The sequence below is a fragment of the Cebus imitator genome, unplaced genomic scaffold (assembly GCF_001604975.1).
Source record: "Cebus imitator isolate Cc_AM_T3 unplaced genomic scaffold, Cebus_imitator-1.0 Scaffold579, whole genome shotgun sequence".
NCBI lineage: Eukaryota > Metazoa > Chordata > Mammalia > Primates > Cebidae > Cebus > Cebus imitator.
The window spans coordinates 950,952-971,801 of NW_016107894.1; the positions used below are offsets into that span (position 1 = coordinate 950,952).

General features: G+C 38.7%; 1 protein-coding gene across 3 annotated transcripts in view; it reads right to left on the reverse strand.

The window, feature by feature from the left end:
* TTBK2 (tau tubulin kinase 2) overlaps nt 1-20,850 on the reverse strand; it is a 175,525-nt gene that overhangs the window by 136,760 nt on the left and 17,915 nt on the right. For 2 of the 3 annotated variants that reach the window (XM_017516319.2, XM_037734169.1), the window contains exon 2: nt 1,239-1,374. In XM_017516319.2, the coding sequence (XP_017371808.1) occupies nt 1,239-1,307 (69 nt within the window). In that variant the 5' untranslated portion in view covers nt 1,308-1,374. Of the gene's footprint in view, nt 1-1,238; nt 1,375-20,850 lie in introns of those variants that run through there. The other variant, XM_017516323.2, reaches the window with a different exon arrangement.

Here is a 20,850-nt window from a genome sequence, read left to right on the forward strand (position 1 = left end):
AAAAAAAAAAAAAAAAAAAAAACTTGTCCTTATAGATACATTTCAACTATATTCATGAATTACAGGACGTCACCAATTTCCAATCCCTAATTAATAAACCTAGGCAATGATCATCAATAATGTTAACACCACAAAACAGACAGACAGATGGACAATAAGATATTATATGCCTTCTAGTGAAGGCTCACAATATCATTTGCGAAAAAAAGATGTCCCCATCTCAAAAACAAACCTAAAGTCAGATATAATCAAGTCTCTAGATATAATTACCAATTTACATGAAATACACAAGACAGAGAAACATGTTAACACCAAATGGAAGCAAATAGCAAAATTCAAACCATGGGAAATTCTACAAATTGCCTAATTTCTTCAGTAAATAAATTGTAAGGAAAAAAAAAGTTATAAAGAGGAAAGAACCTAGAAATGAAAAGAAACTTAAGTGATGGCAACTAATTACGATATCCAGATTTTATTTGGATCTTGATTCAGGCTGTTCAAAATACTTTACAATCAGGAGAACATGAAAACTAAAACTATATTTGGTGATATTAAGAAACGATTACTTTTTTTTTTAGTACTACTACAGTATTTTGTAACAGTAGAAAGTAGCTAAAAATACTACATGCTAACACAGACAAAATGACATACAACCTTGGGGAGGAGTCAGCAGGGAAAAAATTATTACTTTTAAGGTATGACAATGGTATTATGATTATGCTTTTAAAAGTAAGTCCTTATTTTTTAGAGATACATACTGAGGTATACACAGAAGAAATGCTAAGGTTAAAGATCGATTCAAAATATTCTGGGAGAGAGATGAAACAAGATTAACCACACACTGATGACTATTTAAGTTGGGTCTTAAGTACACAGAGGTTCATTATATAAGTCTCTATTTTTTACGTATGCTTACAATTTTCCTTAATTAAAAAAAAACACAGCAGTTCACTGTACTTTCAAACACTGTATTTTTTTAATCTGTTCTTTCCCTAAGTATGCTTTTATGTATCTTAATATTAGCTATTAGAAGTTAAAAACATTTAGTACCATATGAAGCAAGAGTAAGACTTAGGGTATAATCAATTTAATCATAGAAAAATAACTGAACTGCTTTAGGCATCTAAGTAACATATATATAATATTTCCTAATAAAATGCTATATCAGGAAACCAAAAATTACTCCCCCAGTATGTATACACACATACACACACATACATTCTGAGATACACACTCACCACTTTCCATCTTTCTTTCACTAGGATTCCAATACTCAGGATATCCGGCTGCTCTCCTCCCCCGCTCATTGCAATACACTGATATGGTAGAACAGCTACACAGACATCCAGTTCCCCAAAGTGGTTTCCATTTAACCTAAAACAAAAAAATAGTAGCTGTATATTAGGGTTAACTAATCAACACAAATAACACTCCAACAAGAGGAAGCACTACTAATATTATACACTAATTAGTCTACTTCATTGGGTCGAAGAGGAAAAAGACCCAGAAATGTTTAACGCATATTTTTAAAACCATGTATCTTTCCATTACACATGCCAAATGAACTAGTTAGGCATCACAAAGACACTGTTAAAACACAGATTTTTTTTTTTTTTGAGACGGAGTTTTGCTCTTGTTACCCAGGCTGGAGTGCAATGGCGCGATCTCGGCTCACCGCAACCTCCGCCTCCTGGGTTCAGGCAATTCTCCTGCCTCAGCCTCCTGAGTAGCTGGGATTACAGGCACGCACCACCATGCCCAGCTCATTTTTTGTATTTTTAGTAGAGATGGGGTTTCACCATGTTGACCAGGATGGTCTCAATCTCTTGACCTCATGATCCACCCGCCTCGGCCTCCCAAAGTGCTGGGATTACAGGCTTGAGCCACCGCGCCCGGCAAAACACAGATATTATTTATAATAACTGAGATTGTTAGACTATAGGGCAAGCATGATGGCAATGGCACTTGAACTAAACAGACCAGTATCCTGAGTACAATATACCGCTGAAGAAAAGGACATAGTACCTAATTTACAACAGCTTATAGTTTGTAACTTAGAGCTTAACATCATTAGAGCTAATAATATTTTAATGTTACAAAAAGCACATAAAATCCATAGGAAATAAATATTAACAAAGGGATACTGACCAAACCTGATTCAATGGCATTGTAAGAAAAAGAGGATACTAATAAGATGAACAGCATACCTGTAGAAAATGAAAATACAGCAGAAAAATATGGCCTAAAGGAGATGAAAACTGTAACCTGTCCAGGAATGAGAAAGATACTGATACAGAGTGATTTTCAAGATATATTGTCTATTTAGTGAAAAAAAGCGAGACAGGGTTTATAGTATACTATACTTTATATAGAAAGGAGATAAATGTTGAGTATATTTAAGTATCTGCTTTTGTTTTTAAAAAGGAAAAAAAAGGATAAGCTAAAACTTAATAAAAATGATTCTTTATAGCAGGATTCAGCAAATTTTTCAATACAGGTCTGAAGAGTAAATAGTTTCTAGTCCACATACTGTATACTTTGTCATAGCTACTCTATTCTGCCACTGCAGCACAAAAGCCATACATAATTATATAAATGAATGAGTATCGCTGTGCTCCAACAAAATCTTATTTACAAAAAAAAAAAAAGTGGGTCAAATTTGGCCTCCAGACTGTTTACCAACCTTTACTCAACAGAAAGCAAAAAAAGGCCAGGCATGGAAGCTCACACCTATAATCCCAGCATCTTAGGAGGCTGAGGTGAGAGGACTGCTTGAGCACAGGAGTTTGAGATCAGCCTCGTCAACATAGGGAGATCTTGTCTCTACAACAAATTTAAAAATTAGCCAGATGTGGCTGCACATACTTGTAGTCCCAGCTCCTATGGAGTCTGAGCAGGGAGGATCGCTTGAGCATGGAAGGTTGAGGTTGCAGTGAGCCGTGAAGGTGCCACTGCACTCCAGCCTGGGTGACAGAACAAGATCCTGTCTCAAAGAAAAAAAGGATGGAAGGGATAAGGAAGAAAGCCAGACTTCTGTGAATGCATCTTGTGATATGGTTTTGATTCTGGAACCACATAAATGTTTTACATATGATAAAAAAATGTTCTTAACTCCAAATTCCAGAAAGGACCGTAACAACAAGTAATCATCAGAGGTGGTGTTAAAACCATCAAAGGTAGCTTCGAATGAGTGATATCACTTCAGAAAGTCAACCAGTCAGTCATAGCCACAATTCATAACCACATTTACATAATAAAAGGTCAGTCAATTCCTAAATACTTCTACTTCACCAATCCCTGAACTCCATAATTCCTCAAATCCTATTTAAGACCACCAGTTTCTTTTCCTTTTTCTTTTGAAACAAAGTCTCATTCTGTCACCCAGGTTGGAGCGCAGTGGTGCAATCACAGCTCACTATATCCTTGAACTCCTGGGCTCAAGCAATCTTCCCATCTCAGCCTCCCAAGGAGCTGGTATTACAGGCTTGCACTACCACACCTGGATAACTCTTGTTTGTTTTCAATAGACAGGGTCTCACTATGTTGCCCAGGCTGGTCTCAGACTCCTGGCCTCAAGTGATCCTCCCATCTCAGCATCCCAAAGTAATGGGATAATAAGCATGAACCACTGTACCTGGTCCAGTACTTTGTTTCCATTCAGAGAAATTACATCCTACAATTACAGCTGTCCTTTGTATGTTATACAATAAATTGAGCATTTTGTTCAGAAAATGAATGATGGCATGTTCAAGACAAAATACAAAGTTTTCAAAAAACACTAAAAATGAATAAAAAACAATCTCTAAAAATTCAGAGCAAACTGAAATCAATAAACCACTGCAATCTGTTCCCCAAAAACCTTTTAAAATAAAAAAAAAAAAAACTTTAAAAAATAACCTATTGCATACTGAGTTTGTGTCATAGTCACATAGAAAATAATTACTTCAGCTGGGCATGGTGGCTCACACTTGCAATCCCAGCACTTTGGGAGGCTGAGACAGAAGGATCTCTTGAGGTCAGAAGTTCGAGAGCAGCCTAGGCAAAATGGCAAGACCCTGCTTCTACTAAAAATATAAAAATTAGGCCAAGTGCAGTGGCTCACACCTGTAATCCCAACACTTTCGGAGGCCAAGGTGAACGGATCACCTGAGATAAGGAGTTCAAGAACAGCCTGGCCAACATGGCGAAACCCTGTCTCTACCAAAAATACAAAAATTAGCCAGGTGTGGTGGTGCAAGCCTGTAATCCCAGCTACTCAAGAGGCTGAGGCATGAGAATAGCTTGAACCTGGGAGGCAGAGGTTGCAGTGTGTTGAGACAGCGGCACTGCACTCCAGCCTGGGTAACAGAGTGAGACCTTGTCTCAAAAAAAAAAAAGAAAAGAAACAGAAAATAATTACTTCAAGTGACTTTAAAATACAGTATTGTGATTGTCCATCATTAGTTAGATCTTAAGGAACAAAAGAACCACAAAGAAATCTTAAAACTGCATTCAGTAGGCTTACTGTTGGAAGTAATATCAATACTGATATTTCAAAACTATTATAGGTATACTGCAGGACACAGCAAGTAAGTAATTATATTAAGTCATTAGTAATCAAAATGTCAACATAAAGATATACAAATATGAAAGAAGTCAGGTAAAAATCATGACATCTTACAATTAAGAAAACATATATTTATTTAAATAAATATTTCATAACTCTGACGACTGAAAAGTCCTAGAAGCAGTGCAAACCAGCAGAATTAAGCACCCCTAGTTTCAAGGTTGAGGATTCGAAATGCCATTTACCTCTGAAAAAGAACCATTTGGAGAAACTGCTAAGACTGAGAGAGGTACTGTAAAAAATCAGCCTAGAATCCTACAGTTGCTCAAAAGCAGGACTATACCAAAGACTAGGGGCAGATACTGGTTTTGTGGGACCTGAAGCTTTTATTAAGTACCCACCTGTTTACCCTCTTAAAAATCTTACTCTTGAAAATTTTACAAAATTATATGACCAATTGCCCATGCAAATAGAGAATCTTAAGTTTAAGCTTCATTATCTTCACAGAAGGTGAATCCACCTTTTTAAGTCGAAAGAACACAGAAGCCAACTGGAAGGGACTAACACTGGCTTAAGGTGGGAAAATCTGAACACTAAAAAGAATGACTGATCACCACATGTGGTGGCTCACGCCTGTAATCCCAGTGCTTTGGGAGGATCAAGGTGGGTGGATCACCTGAGGACAGGAGTTTGAGACCAGCCTGGGCAACATGGCAAAATTCTGTCTCTACTAAAAATACAAAAATTAGTCAGGCATGGTGACACGTGCATGTAGTCCCAGCTACTCGGGAGGCTGAGGCAGGGGAATTGCTTAACCCAAGAGGCCGAGTTTGCAGCAGTGAGCTGAGATCATTTCACTGTACTCCAGCCTGGGCAACACAGTGAGACTTCATCTCAAAAATAAATAAATAAATAAAGAGTGAAATGAAGCATATCAAATATATAAAAATCTATAAATTACCCAGAGAAGCCTCATTAGACATTATAAAAGATTGCTAGGGCACCAGTTCTTTACTCTGAATGTAAGTAAAAGGAAAATAAGGACAGGCGCAGTGGCTCACGCCCGTAATCCCAACACTTTGGGAGGCTGAGGTCAGGAGTTCGAGATCAGCCTGACCAACATGGACAAACCACATTTATACTGGAAATACAAAATTAGCCGAGAGAGGTGGCGCATGCCTGTAATCCCAGCTACCTGGGAAGCTGAGGCAGGAGAATCACTTGAACCTGGGAAGCGGATGTTGCAGTGAGCTGAGATTGCACCACTGCACTCCAGCCTGGAGAGCAACAGCAAAACTTGGACTGTTAAAAAAAAAAAAGGAAAATAAATCAAGCATTTATCCTACCTTTCCTATAGTAACTATATTTCTTTCTTTCTTTCTTTCTTTTTCTGAGACAGAGTTTCACTCTTGCTGCCCAGGCAGGATTGCAATGGTGCCATTTCGGCTTACCACAACCTCCACCTCCCGGGTACAAACGATTCTCCTGCCTCAGCCTCCTGAGTAGCTGGATTAGAGGCATGTGCCACCACATCTGGCTAATTTTGTATTTTTAATAGAGATGGGGTTTCTCCATGTTGGTCAGGCTGGTCTCAAACCACCAACCTGAGGTGATCTGCCTGCCTTGGCCTCTCAAAGTCCTGGAATTACAGGCATGAGCCACCTCGTCCACCTATTAACTGTATTTCAAGGAAACCAAATAGTTTAATTAAATCAAAAATTCACCATCTTGCTGCATCTAATGAAAGAATCAAGGCAATGAATATCAATGGCTGCTAAAACTCTTAGATGAAAGGGTGATTGATAAAGAACTTTATAATGAATAGATGGGACTAATACCACCTAAACTCACTGATCAATCATAACATCACTAAAAGATCTGACAATAAACAGCATACCACTGACTCTGGGTACTGAACTAAGGTTTGGGCCAAAATCCAGGTCTGACTGGCCAGCTAGTAATATACACCTGGGACAGATGTCAATATTGCAAAGACTTTAATAACTGAACTAATATAAAAACCAAAAAACATGAAAGGCTAGCCAGAATCTCCAACCTAAACACAACTGTGTGGTTAAAACAAAAGATATTAGTCGGGTGCAGCGGCTCACCCCTGTAATCCTAGCACTTTGGGAGGCTGAGGCAGGCGGATCACAAGGTCAGGATATCGAGACCATCTTGGCTAAGACAGGGAAACCCTATCACCATGAAAAATACTAAAATACAAAAAATTAGCTGGGCGTGGTGGTGGCCCCTGTAATTCCAGCTACTTGGGAGGTTGGGGCAGGAGAATCACTTGAACCCGGGAGGTGGAGTTTGTAGTGAGCCAAGATCGCACCACGGCACTCCAGCCTGGGCGACAGAGCAAGGCTGCCTAANAAAAAAAAAAAAAAAAAAAAAAAAAAAAAAAAAAAAAAAAAAAAAAAAATCAACATTCTCCACAGAATTTAAATAAGACTCAAATTAAAAAAAAAAAATACTTTTAATGTGAGCATATAATCCAAAATTACCAAGTGTACAAAGAACCGAGAATATCTCAATTGGCATATAAAAGAACAATCAACAGATAGATCCAAGTGCCATGATGACACAAATTTAAGACTTATTGGGCAAACATGCTCCAAGAAATAAAGGTGAACACCCTAGAAATGAATAAAAAGATATAAAGTCTCAGTAAAGAAATATGAGACATAAAGAAAGAAATTAAAACTTTAGGCTGGGCACTGTGACTCACGTCGGTAATCCCAGCACTTTCGGAGGTCAAGGCAGGCAGATCACAAGGTCAGGAGTTTAAGGCCAGCCTGGCCAATATGGTGAAACCCCGTCGCTACTAAAAGTACAAAAATTAGCCAGGCACGGTGGTGGGGACCAGTAGTCCCAGCTACTCAGGAGGCTGAGGCAGCAGAATTGCTTGAACCTGGGAGGTGGAGGTTGCAGTGAGCCGAGATTGTGCCACTGCACTCCAGCCTACTTCAAAAAAAAAAAAATTTAGAATTGAGAAAAACAGTAACTGAAATTTTAAAATTTCACCGGATAGAGTCAACAGAAAAATGGCAGTGTCAGAGTAAAGAGTCAGTAAACTGGAAGGTAAATGTATAGAAGCTACCCAATCTGAAGATAAAAGATTTTTATAAATGAATATAGACCCCAGGGACTAGAGGTACAATACCAAAAAATCTAATATTTGTGTCATTAGAGTCATAAAAGAAAAGGTAACAGTTTAGGACAGAAAAAAAAATGGCTAAAATTTCACAGATTTTGTGAAGGAAATAAAACAACAGATTGATAAAGCTGACTGAATACAATAAGCACACATGCACACACAAAAAACTTAACCCTTAAACATGTCATAACCAAACTGCTGAAAATTAAACAGAAAGAAAAATGTTTAAAAATAACTACAAAACAGCTCGGCACGATGGCTCATTCCTATAACCCCAGCACTTTGGGAGGCCAAGGCAGGTGGATCACCTGGCTGAGGTCAGGAGTTTGAGACCAGCCCAGCCAACATGGTGAAACCCCAACTCTACTTAAAACAAACACACACGCAAAAAAATTAGCCAGGCATGGTGGCGCATGTCTGTAATATCAGCTACTCGGGAGGCAGAGGAAGGAGAATTACTTGGACCCAGGAGGTAGAGGTTGCAGTGAGCCAAGATCATGCCACTGAACTCCAGCCTGGAGAACAGAGCGAGATGACTCTGTCTAAAAAGATAACAATAATAATAATAACTAGAAAAAAATAACACATTACTTATGGGATAACAATGATTTAACTGACTGTGGATTTCTCATCAGAAACCATAAAGACCAGCAAGAAATAAAAGCATATATTTAAAATACTGAAAGTATGGAGCTATCAACCCAGAATTCTATATCCAGAGAAAATATCTTTCAGAGATAAGGACATTCTCAGATAAAGGAGAATTAAGACTATGTGCTATCAGCAGATCTGCTCTTAAAGAATTGACAAAGAAAGTTTTTCTGAGAAGAGGAAACTATAACAGAGGAAAATCTGGAATAATAGTAATGGAGGAAGAGCAATAGAAATCCAGGTAAGCCTAAGAGCTTGATTTTCTCCTCTTGAGTTCTCAAAAACATGTTTGCAAGTTAAAAGTTAAAGGAGTTAAAACTATCTGAAGGGATTTCCAATGTAAACAGATATAACTCATAAGACTACTCCAAAAAAAAAAAATAGAATGGTAAAGGGACTCTTATAATGGCAGTTATGTTTCTGCATTATTTCAGATAATGTAATATTCATATTATATAACATTTATAAAACATATTTAATATTTAATGTAATAATTCTAAGCAGACTATAAAAAGTAGATATACTAAAAGCCCTATAGCAAGCACTTTAAAAACTATACCAAGAGATATCAGGAAAAGCAAAAAAAAAAATTAAATAAAGTGGAATACCAAAACATGTTAAGATAATCCAAAAGCGGGCAAAAGAAACAGATGAACAAAACTAAAGAGACAAACGTAAAACAAATAATAGAATGGTTGACCTGAATCCAAACTTACCTGTAATTACCTTAAGTATAAATGGCCTAAACATGCCACTGAAAAGACAGGGATTAGCAGGATAAATATGATTCTATAAGAAACTCACTTCAAAAATAATATGTAGGTAAATGTGAATATACTAATATCACTGAAAATAATAATAATACTATTACTCTGTAGGTTAAAAGGGATGGGAAAAAAGTATACCATGCAAATACTAAGAAAAGGAAAGCTGGAATATTTATTATAATATCTGACAATGTTGACATCAGGGCAAAGAAAATCACTGGAGATAAAAAGAGATACAGAGCCATGGAAGAGCCAATGCATTAAAAAATTATAAACGTGTATGTACCTTAAAAAGACCATCAAAATACATAAAATAAAAATTAACGAACTGAAAAGAGAAACAGACAAATCCGTGGTTATAACTGGAGTAGACAAATCCATAGTTGTAACTGAAGACTTCACTCCTGTCCCAAAGAAATAACTAGACAGGCTGGGCGCAGTGGCTCATGCCTACAATCCCAGCACTTTGGGAGGCCAAGGTGGGCAGATCACCTGAGGTCAGGAGTTCAAGACCAGCCTACCTAATATGGTAAAACCCTGTCTCTACAAAAAAAATAGAAAAATTAGCTGGGTATAGTGGCAGGTACCTGTAATCCTAGCTACTCAGGAGGCTGAGGCAGGAGAATCACCTGAACCCAGGAGGCGGAGGTTGCAATGAGCTGAGATTGGGCCATTGCACTCCAGCCTGGGAGACAGAGAGAGACTCCATCTCATAAAAAAAGAGAAGGAACTAGACAGAAAATTGGCAAGAATACAGAAGCAAAAACAGTACCATTATGGTATAATTTGAAAATACATTTGGTTGTGATATTGTGACATATATTAGTAACAAGAAATATAAATATTTGGTCTTTGTCCCTGGTTCTAGTTCAGAGCTCACAAAGTCCTTGTAATTTCTGGTGATTAGGGTGATAGGAACATCTTTTGGTATAATATTTGGTTTTTGCCTTTGGTTCCTGAAATAGCTCCAGATAGATAAAAGATGATAGGAGTTGATTGTGTTATTCATAACAAGCCCCTTTCAATCACATCTGGGTTTTTGTTAATGAGGTAACTTTAGGAAATCTTTAAAGATAGAGGGCTGGTTGCCAAGGGAACCATCCCTGTGATTAGAGGGCTGGAACTTTCAGCCCCACTCACAATCTCTGGGGAGGAGAGAAATGCTGAAGGTTGAGTAGATCGCTAACGGTTTAATCAATCAAGCCTTAATGAAGCCTCCATTAAAAACACAAAAGGACAAGTTTTGGAGACTAATAAACATATCCATATGTTGTGAGGGTAGTGTATCCTAACTTCATGAGGAAAGAAACTCCTGCTCTGAGGATCCTTCCAGACCTTGCCCTATGTATCTCTTCATCTGGCTGTTCATCTGTATACTCTATTATATCCTTATTATATAAAAATCAGTAAGCATAATTAAAGTGTTTTCCTGAGTTCTGAGAGCCATTCTAGCAAATTGCACTTCTCTGTCATTTCCCAGAAGTACAGAATACAGTAGTAAGAAGAATTTATTTTTCCTATCTTACATTTTGGTGTCAGAAAATTGATATTCATCTCCAAATTCCTGGCAGTGCTTGGAATTTCCTGAGTTATATAAATGCCTGTTATGCTAATGAAATGACTCCAAGCTTCAGGATAGGGGCTGTCACCTGACAACATATGACTACTTGACTAGAACTTTAATCTCCACCTCTCAACTTCCAAAAAGAGAAGGACTAGTGATTGAGTTCAATCACATGGCCAATGATTTAATCAATCATGCCTATGTAATAAGTTCTTTTTTTTTTTTTTTTAAGAGATGGGGTCTCACTGTCGCCCAGGCTAGAGTACAGTGGTGCAGTCATAGCTCATTGCAGCCTCAAACTCCCGGCTCAAGCAGTCCTCCCATCTCAGCTTCTCAAGTAGCTAGACTATACGCACGGGCCACCATACCCAGCTCCTTTTACTTTTTGTAGAGACAGGGTCTGGGTAAGATGCCCAAGGCTGGTCTCAAACTCCTAGACTCAAGCAATCCTCCCACCTCAGTCTCCTGAAGTGCTGGGATTATAGGTGTAAGCCACTGTGCCCAGCCCTCAACTCTGGATATTAAAAAGTGTAAATCTTAAATTCAGCTGGATAAAAAGAAGTTTTAAAAAAAAATTTAAGAAAAACTCTCTGAACAAGGCTCAGGGAGCTTCCTGGTTGGTGAACATAGTGATGTACCAAGAGGGTAGTGTACCCTGACTCCACTAGAATAGACGCTCCTGTGCTTGGGATCTTTACAGATTTGCCATATAGTCCTCTTCAACTGACTGTTCATTTGTATCCTTTATAATAAAACGGTAATTTTAAGAACAGCACTTTCGTGAACTCTGTGAGTCATTCTAAGCACATTATTGAACCAAGGGGGATTGCAGGAAGGCCCAATACTCAACCAGGAAAAATTTGAGTGGCTTGCGACTACAGTTTGAAGTGAAGGCAGCTTTGTGGGTCTGAGCCCTGTAATCTGGGGAATCTGCATAACTTGAAGCAATCAGTGACAGAATTAAAGTTAATTATAAGACAGCCAGGTGATGTCAGCAAATTTAAACACAACCATCAAACAACTGGAACTGACATTTATAGAACACTCCACCCAACAAAAGCAGAATACACATTCAACTCACATGGAACATACACCAAGAAACCATATAATATCCCAGGTCACAAAACAAATTTTAACAAATTTAAAAGAACTGAAATCATACATACTATGTTCTCTGATAACAAGCAAGTATGTTCTAGCTTAATGGTATTAAGCTAGAAATCAATAACAGTAAGATAACCAGAAACTCTACAAACACTTGGAAATTAAACAATAAGAACAGGGCAAGCTGCCTGATTTTATGTAAATAACACTTCATTGGAACTAAGCCATGGCTCATTCATTTATGTGTTGTGTATGGCTGATTTTACACTGCCAAGTTAAATAACTGCAACTCAGATGGCATTGCACTCAGGCCTAACATATTTATTATTTAAACCTTTAATAAAATGTTTGGCTGGGCATGAGGGCTCACACCTGTAATCCCAGCACCTTGGGAGTCTGAGGCAGGCAGTTCACTTGAGCTCAGGAGTTCAAGACCAGCCTGGGCAACATGGCAAGACCCTGTCTCTACAAAAATTATAAAAATTAGCCAGGTGTGTGGCACACACCTGTGGTCGCAGTTACTCAGAAGGCTGAGGTGGGAGGATCACTTGAGCCAGGAAGTTAAGGCTGCACTGAGCTGTGATTGCAAGACTGCACTCTAGTCTGGATGACAAAGTAAGACCCTGCCCCTCACCAACAAAAAAGAGGCTGGGCACAGTGGTTCACGCCTGTAATTCCAACACTTTCAGAGGCTGAGGCTGGCAGATCACCTGAGGTCAGGAGTTCAAGACCAGCTTAGCCAACATGGTGAAACCCTGTCTCTACTAAAAATACAAAAATTAGCAAGGCATGGTGGCATGTGCCTATAATCCCAGCTACCAAGGAGGCTGAGGCAGGACAATCTCTGGAACCCAAAGAGAAAAAGGAAAGAAAGAAAAAAAAAAATGTTTGCCAATGCCTGTTCTAAATAAGCTATGGTGAAAGACAAAGTCCCCAGGCAAATTAGAAAATCTCTGAATTGAACAAAAAGTAAAATAGAACATACGGTATGCAGCTAAAGCAATGATTAGAGGAAAACCTAGAGCACTAAAAGCTTATATTAAAAATGAGGCCAGGTACAGTGGCTTAGGCCTGTAATCCCAACACTTTGGGAGGCCAATGCAGGAAAATTTGAGGCCAGGAGTTCAATGCCAGCCTGGGCAACCTATCAAGATCCTATTACTACAAATTTTTTTTAAAAAAAAATTAACTGTGTGTGATGGGCGCCTATAGTCCTAGCTACTAAAGAGGCTAGGGCGGGAAGATCATTTAAGCACAGAAGGTTGAGGCTGCAATGAGCTATGCTCACTCCATTGCACTCCAGCCTGGATGACAGAGACCTTGTTCTTAAAATATATATGTAATACTAAAATAATTTTTAAATTGAAAATAAGCAAGAAAGTTTCTAATTAAAAATGTAAGTTTCCACCTAGGGAAAACAAAAACAAACTAAACTCAAAACAGGCAGAGGAAAGAACCAAAAGGTAAAATAATAATAATGAAATTAAAACCAGAAAAGCCATGGGGAAAAAAAAAATCAGTGAAACCAAAAGCAAACTCTTTATAAAGATCAATATAATTTATAAGCTTTTAGGAAAACCAGGAAAAAAGAATACACAAATAATCAATATTATGAATGAAAAAATTATCACTATAGACTCCACAGACATAAATACATAATAAGGAAATATAATGAACAACATTATACACAGAAAGTGAACAGCTGATAACCACCAAAAACCACAAACTACCACAATTCACCCAAGATGAAAGGGACCTCCTTAATAAACCTACTAAAAAATATGAGCATGATATGATTTGGCTGTGTACCCACCCAAATCTCATCTTGAATTGTAGTCCCCATAATCCCCACATGTCATGGGAGGAACCTAGTGGGAGGTAACTGAATCACGGAGGTGGTTACCCCCATGATACTGTTCTTGTCATAGTGAGTCTCACAAGATCTGATGGTTTTATAAAAGGCAGCTCCCCTTGTACATGCTCTCTTGCCTGCTGCCATGTAAGGCGTGCGTTTGTTCCTCCTTTGCCTTTCACTATGATTGTGAGGCCTCCCCAGCTATGTGGAACTGTGAGTCCATTAAACCTCTTTTTCTTCATAAATTACTCAGTCTCAGGTAAGTCTTTATTAGCAGTGTGGGAATGGACTAATTCAGGCCTAGATTTTTTTCCCAATGGCAAATTCTACTAAACATTTTTTTTTAGTGAAACAAATTTTATACACTATTTCCCAGAAAAAGAAGAGGAAAAACCCCTTCCTAACTCATTTTATGAGTCCAGCATTAACCTGATATTAAAACTAGTCAAAGGCTGAGCAAGGTGGCTCACGTCTGTAATCCTAGCACCATGGGGGGCAAAGGCAGGTAGACTGCTTGAGCCCAGCAGTTTGAGATCAGCCTAGGCAATATGGTGAAACCCCATTTCTATAAAAAATACAAAAAATTAGCTGGAGATAGTGGTATACACCTGTAGCCCCAGCTACTCAGGAGGCTAAAGTGGGAAGATCACCTGAGCCCAAGGAGGTCGAGGTTGCAGTAAGCCAAGATCCCGTCACTGCACTCCAAGCTGGGCGAAAACAAAAAATAACAGACCCATATTCCTTATAAACATAGACATGAAAATCCCTCACAAAATAGTATCAACTGAATCCAGCAACATATACAATGAATAATACACCACAATCCAGGATGGTTTATCCTGGGGATGCCAGGCTGACTCAATATTCAAAAATCAATTCACATAGTACATCAGATTAATAGTCTAAAAATGAAAACCACATGACCTATCATTTGATACAGGAGAAGCATTTGACAAAATTCAATATTCATTCATGATATAAACTCTCAGCAAACTAGGAAAAGAAGAAAATTTTCTAAACCTGATAAAGGGCAACTAAAACAAAGTTCACACTGTCTATTTTAACACAATTCCAGTTGAAATCTAAGCAGAATGTTTCATATAAATAAGCTGACTCTAAAATCTATGTGGATAAGCAAAAAATACCCAAAATCTTTATAAAAAAATAAAGTTGGAGGAAACAGACTATACAATTTTAAGAATTACTGTATAAAGCCAGAGTAATCAAATCAGTGAGCTATCTGCAAAGGGATAGAAATATAAACACACGAAACAGAATAAAAAGTCCACTGAGGATGGAGGGTGGAAAGTGGGTCAGGATCAAAAAACTACCTATCAGGTACTATGTTTATTACCTGGGTGACAAAATAATCTGTACACCAAACCACTGAGACACATATTTACCCATGAAACAAATCTATACATGTACCCTTTGAACCGAAAATAAAATTAAAAAAAAAAAAAAAGAATTTATACATAAAAAGATTTTTTAAGTCTCCAGAAATAGATACATAAAGATATGGCCAATTCATTTTTTAAGCTCTTTTTAAAATTTAGATATAATGCACATACCATAAAGGTGGCCATTTTAAAGAATACAATTCAGCGTTTTGTAATGTACTCGTAAGGTTGTATAACCATTACCACTATCTAATCCCAGAACATTTTCACCATCCTAAAACAAAACCCCATGCCCATTAGCAGTCACTTCCTATCCCCTTCTTCTCTCAGCCTCTGGCAATCACTAAATCTTTCTGTCACTATAGATTCGTCTATTCTGGGCCAAATAATATTTAACAAAGATGCAAAGGCAATTCAATACAGAAAAGATAGTCTTTTCAACAACTAATGATGAAACAATTGTATTTCCATATGTAAAAAACAGAACCACTGTCTAAATCTCATACTTTATACAAAATGTAACTCATAATGTATCACAGACCTAAATGTAAATATACAACTTTTAGCGCAGGCATGGTGGCTCATGCCTATATCGCAGCACTTTGCGAGGCTGAAGAAGGACGATCACTTAAGGCCAGTAGTTTAAGAACAGCCTGTGCAACACAGCAAGACCCCATCTCTACAAAAAATTAAAATAAAAAAAAATTCTTCAGGCATGGTGGCATGTGCCTGTAGTCCCAGCTACTGGGAGGCTTAGGTAAGAAGATCACTTAGAGGCCAGAAAGTCAAGGCTACAGTGAGCCATGATCACATCACTCCATTCCAGCTTGGGCAACAGAGTGAGACCCTGTCTCTAAAAAAATTTTAAAAATAAAATAAAAGTTGTAATATGTAACAGGTTAAATATTATTATAAAAAATTTAAAAATTTTCAGTTTTAGTTTTTAATATAGTAACTATCAATATATATAAACCCATATTAAAGGAAAAGAGTCTTTAGGGTACTAATAATTTTTAAGATTAGTAAGAGGTCCTGAGACCAAAGAGTTCGGGAATAGCTATGTAATAGAGATCTATAATCAATTTTTTTACTATTAATAACCTTGATTTATGCTATATATTTGAATGAGTAAAGAATTTTTAATATTCTACTATCTGAACTTTTACCAATCATTCTTTCAATAAACAAACATTTCCCAATAGCTGAGGGAAATACTGAGATGAATAAGTCATGCTCCCTAGGCTTTAAGACAGAATGGCAAAAAGATCTGATCTCCAGGGCAGCCTGACGCACTAAGTTGAGAAGGATCCTGAAGCAAAGTCTGGGCTGAAAGGAAAGGATGCCGTTATTGATTAGTCGGTCTTGGAAGGACAATGGAAACATCCATTCAACAAGTATTTATTGAGAACATATGATGTGTTTTAGTTATTTTTCTTTAGAATAAATTCACAAGGAAAAACCATACAAGAGAGGAGGAGACAATGATAAAAATTTGTCAGTTGGACAGAAGATATGCAAGAGGTAACTTATCTAATGAACCTGAGAAAGCTTAACTTATACCAGTAGTGGTACACACACACACACACACACACACACACACACACACACACAGAACTTCCAATCAGCTTCACTACCCTTAAAAAGAGATAAACAGCCAGGTGCAGCGGCTCATGGCAGTAATCCTAGCACTTTGGGAGGCCAAGGCAGACAGATCCCTTGAGCCCAAGAGTTTAAAATCAGCCTGGAAAACTTGGCGATATCCCGTCTCTACAAAAAAGTAAAAAAAAAATTAGCCAGGTGCAATGGTGTGCACCTGTAGACCCAGCTACTTAGGAGGCTGAGCCCAGGGATGTCAAGGCTAACTGCTTATGATGGCCTTCTCAAGAAAATGGGTAAGGGGTTGACAACTCCTCAAATGAGTAATCAAGGTTCAAGTTGTCATGATTATGGTTATTTAAACCACTCATTTTGCCAGAACTGATCCATGACCAGATCCAACAGAAAATACTGCACTTCTAGCCAGGTGCAGTGACTTATGCCTGTAATCCTGCACTTTGGGAGGCTGAGGCAGGACAATCACCTGAGATCAGGAGTTCAGGACCAACATGGCAAAACTCCATTTCTACAGAAAATACAAAAAATAGCCAGTCATGGTAGCATGCACCTGTAGTCCCAGCTGCTCAGGAGGCTGAGGCAGGAGAATCACTTGAACTTGGAGGCAGAGGTTACAGAGAGCTGAGATTGCACCACTGCATTCCGGCCTGGGCAACAGAATGAGATTCTGTCTCAGAAAAAAAGCATTTACAGAGTCACAATAACTTAAACTCTGAGTACTGGCCTAACCAAAATTAAGATATAACATTACTGGAAAAAATAGAAGGATCTAACTGTGCATGTATAGCAGGAATAAGATGGGGAGTGAAAAAGTTCAATCATCTTCCATAGTAGAAAGTTGGTAGATAATGACTAAAACTGAAAAATTAATCAGCAGTAATACAAGCATTTTAGTTTGAGACATGGAGGTAAATACCAAAAGTACTGAAAGTGAATACTTCCTAAAGAATGAAAAATGGGAGAGTGGAAAAGCCAGAAGGCTCCTTTTTGTTTAACAACTTGCATAGAACCATTAAACTTTTAAAATTATGTGCTTTTAAAACTCCAATAATAAAAACTAAATTTAAAAAGCCATTTGTAGAACTTTTTTTTTGAGAGAGAGAGAGGGTCTCGCTCTGTACCCAGGCTGGAGTTGCTGTGGTGCGATCTCAGCTCTCTGCAAACTCCATCTCATGGGCTAAAGCACTCCTCCTAATTCAGCCTCCTGAGAAGCTACCACTACAGGCACATGCCACCATGCCTTGCTAATTGCTTTTTCTTTTTTTTTTTTTTTGTAGAGATGGGTTTTACCACATTGCCCAGGCCGGTCTGGAACTCACAAGCTCAAGTGATCTGACTCCCAAAGTGCTGGGATTACAGGCAAGAGCCACTGTGCCTAGTCAATTTATGGAACATTTAAACAAGAAAAGTTCTCATGCCTGTAATGCCAACACCTTTGGAAGCCGAAGCAAGAGGATCACCTGAGGTCAGGAATTCAAGACCAGCCTGGCCAACCTGGTGAAATCCCACCTCAACTAAAAGTATAAAAATTAGCCAGATGTGGTGGCAGACACTTGTAGTCCTAGCTACTTGGAAAACTGAGGCATGAGAATCGCTTGAACCCAGGAGGCAGAAGTTGCAGTGAGCCAACATCACATCATTGCACCCCAGCCTGGGCAACAAGAGCAAAACTCCACCTCAAAAAGGAGAAAAGTCCTTTGTATTTTAAATTAAAAACATAAAATGGTACATATGTATGATCCCATTTCTATTCAAAATGTGTACACATAAATTATGCACAGAAAAAACCTCAACTAAAATTTACCAACTATTAATGGTAGGACCAGGTGCAGTGGTTCATGCCTATAATCCCAGCACTCTGGGAAGCTGACACAGGTGGATCACTTGAGGTTAGGAATTTGAGACCAGCCTGGCCAACACAGTGAAAACCCGTCTCTACTAAAATACAAAAATTAGCTGGGCATAGCAGCATGCGCCTGTAGTCCCAGCTACTCAGGAGGCTGAGTCAAGAGACTCGAGTGAGACCAGGAGGTGGAGGTTGCAGCAGTGAGCCAATATCACACCACTGCACTCCAGCCTGAGCAACAGAGCAAAACTCCATCCTCGACAACAACAACAACAATAAAACAGTAGTTATTTCTGTGTAGCATGCCTATTTTCTGGTGGAGGGGGGAATTCCTCTTTTGTAAATTTAGTACAGAAAACATGTATTTTTACAATTAGAAGGTAAACTGTTTTTAAAAGTTAAAATACTTAACTCTCACATACATGGTCAAATGATTTTCAACAAGGGTCCCAAGATCACTCAATAGAGAAAAGAATGTCTTTTCAACAAACGGTGTTGGGGAAACTGGATATCTACATGCAAAAGAACAAAGATGGACTCCTACCTTACACCACATACCAAAATGTACTCAAAATGAAGCAAGGAACTAAACCTATGAACAAAATTATAAAATCATTAGAGGAAGGCCAGGCACAGTGGCTCACGTCTGTGATCCCAGCACTTTGGGAGGCTGAGGCGGGTGAATCACGAGGTCAGGAGTTTGAGACCAGCCTTGCCAACATGGTGAAACCCTGTCTCTACTAAAAAAACAAAAACTTAGGTGGCATGGTGGTGTGCACCTTTAATGCCAGCTATGTGGTAGACTGAAGCAGAAAAATCACTTGAACCTGGGGGGCGGAGGCTGCAGTGAGCCAAGGTTACAACACTGCACTCCAGCCTGGGCAATAGAGCAAGACTCCATCTTGAAAAAGAAAATTATTAGATGAAAACATAGGGGTAAAGTATTCAGATATTGGATTTGACAATAATTATTTGAATATGATACCAAAACAAAACAAAAAAAATAAATTTGGACTTCATCAAAATTAAAAACTTTTGGCCAGGAATAGTAGCATGTGCCTATAGTCCCAGCTACTTGGGAGGCTGAGGTGGGAGGATCTCCTGAGCCCAGAAGTTCAAGTCCAGCTGGGCAAAATAGTAAGACCTCATCTCTAAACCAAAAAAAAATTAATTAAAAAAAATTTAGGCCGGGCATAGTGGCTCACGCCTGTAATCCAAGCACTTTGGAGGCCAAGGCGGGCAGATCACCTGAGGTCAGGAGCTCAAGAGCAGCCTGACCAACATGGTGAAACCCCATCTTTAAAAAAATAATTAAAAAAAATTTAAACTCTGTGTATCAAGGATTACTATCAACAGAGTGAAAAGGCAACCCAGAGAATAGGAAAAAAATATTTACAAATCATATATCTGATAAGGGATTAACACCCAGAATACACAAAGAACTCCTAAAACTCAACAACAAAATAATAACCTGGAAGAAATGATCACAGGACCTGAACAGACACTTGTCCAAAGAAGATATACAAATGGTCAACAAACTTGAAAAGATACGCTCAACATCACTAATCACTAGGGAAATGCAAATCAAAACCACAGTGAGAACCAGGCACGGTGGCTCATGCCTGTAATCCCAGCACTTTGGGAGGCCAATGCAGGCAGACCACTTGAGGTCAGGAGTTCAAGACCAGCCTGGCCAACATGGTGAAACCCCATCTCTACTAAAAATACAAAAATTAGCCAGGTATGCTGGTACATGCCTGTACTCCTAGCTACTCAGGAGCCTGAGGGAGGAGAATTGCCTGAACTCAGGAGGTGGAGGTTGCAGTGAGCCAAGATCATGCCATTGCCCTCCAGAGAGACTCTGTCTCCAAAAAAAAAAAAAAACACCACAATGAGACACCAGTTCACTTCTGTTAACACGGCCATTATGAAAAATATATATGGCAGGTGTTGGTGAGGATGTAGAAAAATTACAACCATTCTGCATTGCTGGTGGGAATATAAGATGGGACAGTTGCTGTGAAAAACAGTGCCACAGTTCCTCAAATAACCAAACAGGGCTGGGAGCAGTGGCTCATGCCTGTAATCCCAGCACTTTGAGGGATTTGAGGCGGGAGAACTGCTTGAGCTCAGGAGTTTAAGACCAGCCTGGGCAATGTGGCGAAACCCTGTCTCTACAAAATATACAAAAATCAGCAATGCGTGGTATCACACACCCATAATCCCAGCTACTCAGGAGGCTGAAGCAAGAGAATAGCTTGAATCCAGGAGGGGCAGAGGTTGCAGTGAAATGAGATCATGCCAATGCCCTCCAGCCCAGATGACAAAGTAAGACTCAGT